At 38.9% G+C, this 11,872-nt stretch overlaps 1 protein-coding gene across 1 annotated transcript in view; it reads right to left on the bottom strand.

The window, feature by feature from the left end:
* Nucleotides 1-723: 723 nt before the first annotated feature.
* Nucleotides 724-11,872, bottom strand: part of LOC138854709 (organic cation transporter protein-like) — a 115,756-nt gene continuing 104,607 nt past the window's right edge. The window contains exon 8 of the mRNA XM_070099469.1: nt 724-829. Within this exon, the coding sequence (XP_069955570.1) occupies nt 724-829 (106 nt within the window). The remainder of the gene's footprint in view (nt 830-11,872) is intronic.

Raw genomic sequence — 11,872 nt, 5'->3', positions numbered from 1 at the left:
GTGTGGTATAACAGTAACAACCAACATGACTCTCACACACTGTGCGGTATAACAGTAACAACCAACATGACTCTCACACACTGTGTGGTATAACAGTAACAACCAACATGTGTGGTACAGTAACAACCAACATGACACACACTGTGTGGTATAACAGTAACAACCAACATGTGTGTGGTATAACAGTAACAACCAAACTCTCACACACTGTGTGGTATAACAGTAACAACCAACATGACTGTGTGGTATAACAGTAACAACCAACATGACTCTCACACACTGTGTGGTATAACAGTAACAACCAACATGACTCTCACACACTGTGTGGTATAACAGTAACAACCAACATGACTCTCACACACTGTGTGGTATAACAGTAACAACCAACATGACTCTCACACACTGTGTGGTATAACAGTAACAACCTACATGACTCTCACACACTGTGTGGTATAACAGTAACAACCAACATGACTCTCACACACTGTGTGGTATAACAGTAACAACCAACATGACTCTCACACACTGTGTGGTATAACAGTAACAACCAACATGACTCTCACACACTGTGTGGTATAACAGTAACAACCAACATGACTCTCACACACTGTGTGGTATAACAGTAACAACCAACATGACTCTCACACACTGTGTGGTATAACAGTAACAACCAACATGACTCTCACACACTGTGTGGTATAACAGTAACAACCAACATGACTCTCACACACTGTGTGGTATAACAGTAGCGATGAAATTTACGAAGATATTGCCACCCAAACTGCCAGAGTTGGAGGATAGTCCATAGTATACCAGAGAGCAGACACACCTATCAAACACATGGTTATTGTTAGGTTCACGCAGAAATTAGGTTATGGAAGGGGCGAAGTGGTAAACAGGTTTAGTCTCCAGAAGAATCACATCTACATGTGATGAGACAAATGTTCACGCAGCTAAATATATATATATATATATATATATATATATATATATATATATATATATATATATATATATATATATATATATATATATATATATATATATATATATATATATATATATATATATATATATATATATATATATATATAATATGATGGGGTCCACCTCTGGTGTAAATTGTGGGACCCATGGCTTCGGAGAAGTGGATAAAAAGGCTTCAAGGAAGAATATTTGGATTTCTTCCTGAAGCCGTTTGAATATTCAACTTCTACCACCCGATCTTTTCAGATTTTTTTTTACCAATAGGAATATTTTATTTCATAATATGGTACAAAAGATTTAAGAGATGCATTGTTGATATAAAGGTGGCATATACGGTACATGTTACGTGTGTATCACCGATTAAGGCGAAAATCTCATCCAGCTCCTAAGAGCTGGGGCGTGTGCCCAAAATACAGCAGGCATTACCCCTTTGAACAGCCGCACTGAGCCGCTGGAACAGAAAACTAGCTGCCCTGGGATCCCTAGTTACCCTGATGAGTCTTTTTCCCAGCTCCTTAAGGAATTTAGATGCATTCTTTCCCCATGAGCCAAGGGTCTACGAGCCTATGGGAACAAACATATAATGATGGGCAAATTCTCCATATTTTCTAGACTTTTGGGACTCCCTGAAGCTGGCAGCTACCCCTCCTTCCTCTCTGGTGTATTGGAGATAGGTATCAGCCATGGTAGATGCACATGTATAGACCCACACCACCTGCTTCCCATCTGTCCAGGCTTGAAGGGTGATACCATCTGGACGCTTCTGGCTGCCATCAGATCTGCATAGCTGGGGTAGCTCCCTTACTGCTGGGCATCCAGCTTTTGCAATTCTCCTCTTGATAATGATATTAACCTCCTCATGTCTTGCAATCTTTCCCTCGGATTTACGGCACACAAGACCATGGTACCCGAATCGGTCTGCTGCTTCACTGCCACAAATACACCTGTGTTCGGCGAGAATAGGGGCGGCAGTCGAAGGGCAACACCGATGCGGATGGTCTGTGGGTCGAGGCGTGTGCCAGGGCTGGAGTTGGGAACAGCCAACAGAAAATCCCCTGCATGAGGGGCTCTCACTGCCAGGAGGCGGGCTCTATCCTTCCCTGACACACTCTGAAGCATTGTTGAGGCTATATTTTCCACTATTGGACCATCCCAGTGCGACTGTTTGTAGTTGTTGGGGGGAGCAGGTCTGGTTTCAGAGCCCGTTAGATTATCCCAGATCATGGCTCCGTCAACGAACTTTTGGTCCTGGACTCCAATCTTGTCCCTAAGATGTTCAGGTAGAATCGCTGCTACAAGCTCTCTGGATGCAGTACATGATGACAGAAAAGCAGTTAGCGCAATCTGTGATGACTTGCGGACACCAATGCCTCCTAGTCTGACTGGAAATGTAGCTTGGTTCCACTGCCCGTCTTCTAGAGTAAGGTTAAGTACTTTCGTAAAAATCTGCCTCAGGATACTGTCATATTCGTCCTTAACTCTTCTAATTTCTTCCTGAAAATTGTGTCAATGGCACTGCTTCGCAGAGGTTCTCCTAGCAAGACACTATTTGTGCGGGCAATGACTGCTGCTCCTGGTAGTTTTGATATCACTGCATTTATCACTTGTTGATTGACTGAGATGATTTCACATTTCGATGGATTCAGGATGAGACCCATTTCCTTTCCCCGTGTCATTACCTGTGTAAGATCATGTAAGAGGGACTCCTTTGTACCTACTAGTGTGCCATCATCTAGGAAAAAGATGTTTAGCTCGCTGGTCAGTCAGACTGTGATTTCCCTAACTGCTATACAGAAGAGAAATGGTGCAAGAGGATCTTCTTGTTGGACACCCTCCAATGATGTGATTTCATGCTCTCCAAAGAGAAGCATTGATTCCTTGCTATACCCAGCTGAAACAAAGGGGAAGAGACCAGGGAAATGTTCTTGTACTGCTGCTAATACCACGTCTCTTTTCTGGAAATTAAATGCATTCTTGAAATCTAATTTTACCACTGCATTGTCCTCAGGCAGGTTGTTGATATACGCCCTTGTTGCATGAACCGCTGCTTCACTTCCTTGAGAGACCCCAAAGCCAAGCTGGTTTGGTTGAAGCATCATGGCTGCCTGTGCACGAATACTTCGGACAGTAACTTTGGATACGAGGCGGCGTAACGTGTTGCCTACTGCAATTGGCCGAATTCCTCCATCCTTCTTTTTAAGTGCACAGTGTTGCACCAAAAAAGAAAGGCCTAATTTCATCAGGAATCAGATCAGCCAAGGAATTGTTGACGAACCTTGTGATCTCTGAAAGCAGTGTCTCTGCAATTTCCCCAATATATATAAATATATATGTATATATATGTATATATATATATATATATATATATATATATATATATATATATATATATATATATATATATATATATATATATATATATATATATATATATATATATATATATATATATATATATATATATATATATTCTATGTGAACATTTATTAATAAACAGAATACACTTACAGAAAACACAAACATGAATACAATGGTACAATGTATTAAAGATCATGAATTTCCTCCAGCTCCTCCAAAGGTGAACTCGAGCCAAGTATGAAGCAATCATTTTCCCTCTGGATGGCCACGCTGAGGCGCTGGAATATGAAAGTGGCTGCCCTTGGGTTCCTGGTGGTGTCGATGAGTCTGGAACCCAATTCTTTAAGTAAACGTGTCGCATTTTTTCCCCCATGATCCGAAGGTCTCTGATCCCACTGGGACAACTTGATACTGTTGGCTTATGCCCCTGTACTTGCTGATCTTGTACTCCTCCCTGTGGTCAGCAGCTCCTCCCTGTCGCCCGACACTGTGATGGATATAGGTGTCAGCCAGTGTGGATACACAGTTATGGTCCCATGATAAGAGTATGCCATTCTTCCAAGAATAGATGGTGATCCCATTGGGGCGGTTTGCTGGGTTGTGGGTATTGTTGGCTGCTAGTGATCGGGGCTCCCTCTCGGCTGGGCATCCAGCTGTGGCAAGGGTTCTCTTTATGATGTAGTTAATCTCACTGTCTCTTCCAGCCCTTGGTTTTGGAACAGTTAAGACCACGTAAGCCGTATTGGTCTGCTTGCACTTCTCCGCAAATACACGTATATTCTGTGTGAATTGGGGCAGCAAGGCACAGAGCCACTGCAATACGGAGGGTCTTAGGGTCGAGTCGCGTTCCCATTGCTGGTATGGGAACTGTTTGGAGGAAGTCCCTGGAGTGATGTGCGCTCACAGCCTGGAGACGGGCAGTGTCCCTATCTGATGTTGCAGCCCTGAGCATGTTGGCAAGCACCTTTTCACCGATTGGCCATCCCAGCTTGACTGTTTGTGAGCCAGTGCTGTACTAGGGTTTGGTGCTGGAGCACCAAGAGTCTCCCATTCAGTGATGGCACTGGCATAGCTAGGGTCCTGTATTCCTTCTGAGTCACTGAGGTTATCAGGAAGAATTTGTCTTATCAACTCGTTTGTTGATATGGAAGAGGATAGGAAGGCTGGTAGAGCAATATGGGAGCATCTGTGTACTCCCAGCCCTCCAAGCCTAAGATAAGATTTCGTTCGGATTTTTAACCCCGGAGGATTATATATATATATATATATATATATATATATATATATATATATATATATATATATATATATATATATATATATATATATATATATATATATATATATATATCAATAACAACACTGCACTAGCCAAGGAGTCGAACCCATGTTTTGGCCCTCCTCATGGTGACAGAAAACGCATGACGCTTTAGTAGTCATTGGTCTAGTGGTTTAAAGCTTCATTCGTTTTCTCTCACCATGAGGCGGGCCAAAACAAAATGGGTTCGACTCCTTGGCTAGTGCAGTGTTGTTATTGATCTATACCACTTGTCCCGGGGGTCTGTCACGGGCCACAGCTTCTCTCAGAGTGTGGGCCAACGGTCGGTGCCAGCCCCACATCACCAACGTCCCTCCTCCTCCCCATATGGGGCAGGAGGGTTCTTGAGATATCAAGTATTATGAAATTAGAAGACATAATAGCTAGCCCCAACCTTTTTCTAGCCTCTTAGAACGGGTCATGTGACTTGAGAAAATATGTTTCTCATTGGATACTATACAGTGGACCCCCGCATAGCAAACTTAATCCGTGCAAGAGGGCTGGTCGTTATGCGAAATGTTCGCTATGCGAATTAATTTTCCCCATAAGAAATAATGGAAATAAAATTAATCCGTGCAAGACACCCAAAAGTATGAAAAAAAATTTTTTTTACCACAAAAAAATGTTAATTTTAGTACACACAAACTGAAAAAGGCATGCACAATTACATGACACTTACTTTTATTGAAGATCTGGTGATGATTGATGGGATGGGAGGAGGGGAGAGAGAGTGTTAGTGTTTAGAAGGGGAATCCCCTTCCATTAGGACTTGAGGTAGCAAGTCCTTTTCCGGGGTTACTTCCCTTCTTCTTTTAATGCCACTAGGACCAGCTTCAGAGTCACTGGACCTCTGTCGCACAACAAATCTGTCCATAGAGCTCTGTACCTCCCGTTCCTTTACGATTTGTCTAAAATGGGCCATAACATTGTCATTGAAATAGTCACCAGCACGGCTTGCAACAGCTGTGTCAGGGTGATTTTCATCCATAAAGGTTTGCAGTTCAACCCACTGTGCACACATTTCCTTAATTTTTGAAGTAGGCACAATGGATTCCACAACTGGCATAGGCTTCTCAGGGTTAGCCCCAAACCCTTCAAAATCTTTCTTAATTTCCATACTAATTCTCACCCTTTTTACCACAGGGTAGGCACTAGAAGCTTTCTTGGGGCCCATGGTCACTTATTTTCCAGAAACAGCACCGAAAACACTGTAATAATACGAAATATTCCGAGTGTATGCTTGAATGTTACCGTGGAGGCTGGCTGGTAAACAATGGACGCGTCTCGGACGAAGGTATATATGGATTGCTATTATTCTGTGTAACCTTTTTAATTAATAAAAGAAAGGAATAGAATGTGGTCTTTGTCCTTAAAATGTCCTCCTCTGAGGTACTAGAATGTTCCCAGGGGTACTCAGAAGTATCTCAGAAGTATTTGTTCCAAAATATTTTCTACTCTCCTTCTCAGTGTCGGTTAATATGTATTACTTGCGAATCTTCTATATCATTACAATAATATTTCTATGATCTAAATTTCTACTTCTAATATCATTTATCCCCACTACTTATGTTATCCTATAATTTTGTGTACCTGTCAATGTATGATACAGTAACAGCTAAATGCGTTATATGATCATTCACAACTGACGTAGCATGAAGTTTTGGTGCATAGACACCAGTCGAGCGTCACCAATCCATCATGAAACCGCCTGGCATAATGAGCAATCCTTGGATTTTGTGTAGCATTGTTGTTTAAGATTGTGTTCAATAGACTCCACTAAGTAACTAAGGAGCTTGTATGACCCATAATTGAGTTATATACTGTATTCCTGTCATGTTTCTACAGAAAAATTCATTTATATATCTTTCCATGATATGACATTTTGGTACAATATTCTGGGCAGCATCCCATCCTGGTGGGTGATTACAGGAACTAAAGTGATTAAAGATAGCGTTCAACTCCTGCCCTGTCCTGACTAAGTATTTATATTGGGCTAATCTAGTTTCCAGAAATTTACCTGTTTGACCTATATATGAGAGAGTACACTGAGTACATGGGACCTTGTAAACCCAACCAACTTTGTTGGAGGGTGTGTTATTAATCAGCTTTTGTTTCACAGTCCCTGTGTTCTTGAAAGAAAGTTTTTATAGATCTTTTTAATGCCTCACGCAGGCAAACCAGGTTCTCATTGTGTGGTATAACTAGTACATTTTCCTAGCCATCATTTCCTTAGATTCAGTCCTGTAGAAAGCCTTTCTTGCTGACATTAGTGCCTTCTCGACAAAATCCCTAGGATATCTCAGTTTTGTGGCCATGTTGAATATCCTGCTGATTTCGTTCTCTAAGTACTCTGGACTGCAGATGACCAATGCTCTCAAGAATATTTTGAGTAACATACTCCTTTTTACCCTAGTTTCGTGGTTTGAATAGTAATGAATGTATAACGACACATCGGTGGACTTCCTATAAATTATAAATTTGAATTTTCAATCAACACGATGGATTAAAACATCTAGGAACGGCAAAGTTTTCTTTATTTCATGTTCTGTAGTGAACTTAATGGAAAGTACTAGACCAATGAGTCTGGGTAGGAACTCATCAATGTTGTGATCTCTCGGCCATAGGCAAAGAACAACATCTATGTATCTGAACCAACTAGCTTTATCTGGGAGAATGTCTTTAAGAAGTCTGGTCTCATAGAATTCCATATACAAGTTGCTGAGTAAGGGGCTAAGGGAATTTCTCATTGCCATGCCTTGTTTTTGAGCATAATATTTCCCTTCAAACACTAACTTGCAATCATTAACACAAAGTTTTATCAATTCACTTATTATTTTCATGGGGTAGGGCATGGGGAAGTTTTCTAGTTCCTCTTCAAGGTACGAACGCAAGACAGGGACAAGCACTATGGCAAACACTGCTGTAACATCAAACTTCACTACGGTAAAGTCATGAAGGACATTGAATTTCTGGAGCCTCACAGTAAGGTCAACATTGTTTTTAATATGTGCGTCCGAGATCCTACCGACCATGGGAGTTAGAAGTTTAACCAGCCATTCAGATATATTATATGCTGTTGAGCCTACTGAACTTAAAATAGGACGGGCTGGATACCTTGGCTTATGAGTCTTGATTTCCCCATAAAGATATAGTAGAGTTCCCCACCAAGCCGACATATTTAATTAATTCACCATTCTCCTTCAAAAACGTTGTAAGGTGTTTATTGTAACGGCTGTTGACCTGGTCGGTGGGGTTCTTAATAAACGGTTCATATGTTTCGTTATCACTCAATAAACGGTTAATTTTCCTTAAATATTCGGTTACCAAACTTCATGCTACGTCAGTTGTGAATGGTCATATAACGCGTTTTGCTGTTGCTGTATCACACGTCAGGTACACAAGATTATGGGATAACACAGGTAGAAGGGTTAAAAGATTTTAAAAACAGAATTTTGGATCAAGGAAATATTATCGAAATGGTACAGAAGATTCTCAAGTAAAGCATATTTACTGACATCTTACCGATATTAGACAATATTTGGGAAGAGATACTTCTGAGTACCCCTGGGAACATTCTGAGTACCCCTGGGAACATTCTGAGTACCCCTGGGAACATTCTGAGTACCCCTGGGAACATTCTGAGTACCCCTGGGAACATTCGAGTAACCTTGAAGAGGATATTTAAACGGACAAAGAGCGCATTCTATTCCTTTCTATTGTTAATTAAAAAGGTTACACAGAATAATAGCAATCCATATATATAGTATCCAATAAAAAGCGAATTTTCACAAGTTACATGACCTGTTCTAATTGGCTGGAAAATACATGGGGCTAGCTATTATATCTTCTAATCATATATATATATATATATATATATAAATAAATATATATATATATATATATATATATATATATATATATATATATATATATATATATATATATATATATATATATATATATAAGGATTTCGCAAGAGCGAGCGAAATATACACAACCGCTGATCTCTCGCTGAAGGAGACTCGAACCTATGAAACTTGGAACAAGGTACGCAGTGCTTTACCAATCTACCTACACTGGACAATATCTTTTCGTGTAGCTTGCGCTACACGTTTGATCCAAGGCAGCCAGCTATCAGGGAGAATACTTACAGCTTTTCACCTCATCCCCTGCATGCATCAGCCTTACTAGAGATATTAACAATACAAGGAATTCGCAAGAGCAGGCTAAGTATACACAAACACGAAAAGCTGTAAGCCTTTTCCCTGAAAGCTGGCTGCCTTGGATCAAAGTCTAGCACAAGCTGGACTCCAAGGTATTGGTCCATTGTGGGTAGATTGGTAAAGCTTTGCGTAGCTTGTTCCAAGGTTCGTATATATATATATATATATATATATATATATATATATATATATATATATATATATATATATATATATATATATATATATATATATATATATATATATATACAAAACAACCACTGTGAAAGAATAGTGAAGTTCCAAGCGCTTTCGTGACTATTCACATTATCAAAGAACAATAAAAGTAATACATCAAAGGAAGGCATATAAAGGGTCTAGCCCACACCTCACTATCACATCTCACAACAAAGCAACACCTGACATGCGACTCATAAGAAAGAGAACACTGCAGCAGGCCCACTGGTCCAACTAGAGAGGTCCTTCACGACATCCCACAAACTATTCTACCCAAGAATTAAGATTTATTATTTGTCGAATGTATTATTAAATTCTTACGAAATTCTGTTAATTATAAGTGGATCTAATTTATATAAACCAAAGGAAATATTCATATTATTTTCAAAACTGCTTTTTATGAAACAAGATTCAATTATATTCCTGTCGATTTGGACTTGCTTGAAACAATTTTCTCAACCTTTTTAAAATCAATTGGATGGTTAAAATCTCTCACATGAATAAATAGAGCATTGGAATCTTGTCCAGTTCTAATGCTATATTTATGTTGTTAATCTTAGTTAGAGACTTTTACCAGTTTGACCGTAATAAACTATCACAAATTTTACAAAGAATCTTATAGACACATCCGTCAACATTTTGGGGGGAATTCTTTATCAAAAGTTTTTTTACTGTATCAAGATTTTTAAATACAACTTTAATATTAAAAGTTTTAAGAAGAGAAGGCATATCAACCAAGTTTTCATGGTAAGGGAGAACCAACATATTTTTAGTTGAATAAGGCTGGTTGTCCCTTTTTGGATTGTAAAAAGTATTTCAAGAAATTTTAAAAGATTGATCAATTACGTTTCTTGGGTATTTCAGATCATTAGCTATTTCATAAATTTTGGATATTTCTTCATCTATGAACTCTGGACTACAAATACGCAAAGCTCTCAAAAACATTGATGAGAATACCTACAGTTGAACTCTTTCTTGATGTGAAGAATAATAGTGTACATAAGAACAGTTATTTGAAGGTTTTCTGTAAATTTTAAATTTGAATTCATTATTACCCTTAATAATTAAAACATCTAGAAAAGGCAGTGAGTTATTTCCCTCAAACTCAACAGTAAAGTTTATAGAATGGGCTAAGCTATTTAATTTGCCAAGGAAATGGTGTATATCTACATTCTTGGGCATGAGACACGAAATATCATCAACATATCTGAACCATTTAGATGATACTGAAACCTATTCTAAACTTAGAAAGAATCCCTTAGAAACTGTTAACAGCAATTTCAATAAAACAATAAAACTTCTACTGAAAGGCAAAGATGAATTAATCAAACAATTTACTTCAACTAATCCATCTTTTCCCTAAATGTATGGGCTAATAAAAACACATAAACCAGGGAATCCAGTCAGACCAATTATTAGCTCCATAGGATCAGTTAAATAAAAATTATCCAAATGGCTTGTCGACATTTTGAGCCCTATTGTTGGTAAAATTTCCAACTTTAATGTTAAAAACAACACAGATTTAGTTGATAAATTAAGCTTCTTGACTGACTTAAATGATTTTAACATGGTTAGTTTTGATGTTACTTCCTTGTTTACGAAAGTTCCTGTTGATTATTTATTAAGTTTCTTATCTGAAGAACTCGTTAATTATGATTTACCATTGCCAGTTCCTACTATCATTAAACTTATTAAACTTTGCATTGTTGATACAAAATTTGTATTTAATGATAAGTTTTACACTCAGAAATTTGGTATGGCAATAGGAAATCCTCTTTCTCCTGTTCTTAGTAACTTATACATGGAATTTTTTGAAACAAGGCTTCTTAACACAATCCTCCCTAATAGAGCAAAATGGTTCAGATATGTTGATGATATTTTGTGTCTTATGCCCAAAAATGTAGATATACACCATTTCCTTGTTAAATTAAATAGCTTAGCCCATTCTATAAACTTTACTGTTGAATTTGAGGAAAATAACTCACTGCCTTTTCTAAACGTTTTAATTATTAAGGGTAATAATGAGTTCAAATTTAAAATTTACAGAAAACCTACAAATAATTGTTCCTATGTACACTATTATTCTTCACATCAAGATAGAGGTAAACTGTCTGTTTTCTCATCAATGTTTTTGAGAGCTTTGCGAATTTGTAGTCCAGAGTTCGTAGATGAAGAAATATCCAAAATTTATGAAATATCCATTGATCTGAATTACCCAAGAAACGTAACTGATAAATCTTTTACAATTGCTAGAATTAATTTTTACAATCCAAAATGGGACGATCAACCTTATTCAACTAAAAATATGTTGGTTCTCCCTTACCATGAAAACTTGGTTGATATGCCTTCTCTTCTTAAGACTGGTGAAGGTGGAGAGGGTGTGATGGGTGGTTGTACAAGGAGAATGGTGGGGAGAGAAGGTGGAGAAAGTGTGATGGGTGGGTGTTCGAGGAGAATGGCGGGGAGAGAAGGTGGAGAGGGTGTGATGGGTGGGTGTGCAAGAAGAATGGTGGGGAGAGAAGGTGGAGAAGGTGTGATGGGTGAGTGTTCGAGGAGAATGGGGGGGAGAGAAGGTGGAGAGGGTGTGATGGGTGGGTGTGAGAGGAGAATGGTGGGGCGAGAAGGTGAAGAGGGTGTGATGGGTGGGTGTGCGTGAAGAATGGTGGGGAGAGAAGGTGGAGAGGGTGTGATGGGTGGGTGTGCGAGAAGAATGGTGGGGAGATAAGGTGGAGAGGGTGTGATGGGTGGGTGTGCAAGGAGAATGGTGGGG

The sequence above is a fragment of the Cherax quadricarinatus genome, chromosome 67 (genome assembly GCF_038502225.1).
Source record: "Cherax quadricarinatus isolate ZL_2023a chromosome 67, ASM3850222v1, whole genome shotgun sequence".
NCBI classification, from domain to species: Eukaryota; Metazoa; Arthropoda; class Malacostraca; order Decapoda; family Parastacidae; genus Cherax; species Cherax quadricarinatus.
This window is presented reverse-complemented; position numbering and strand designations above follow the sequence as displayed.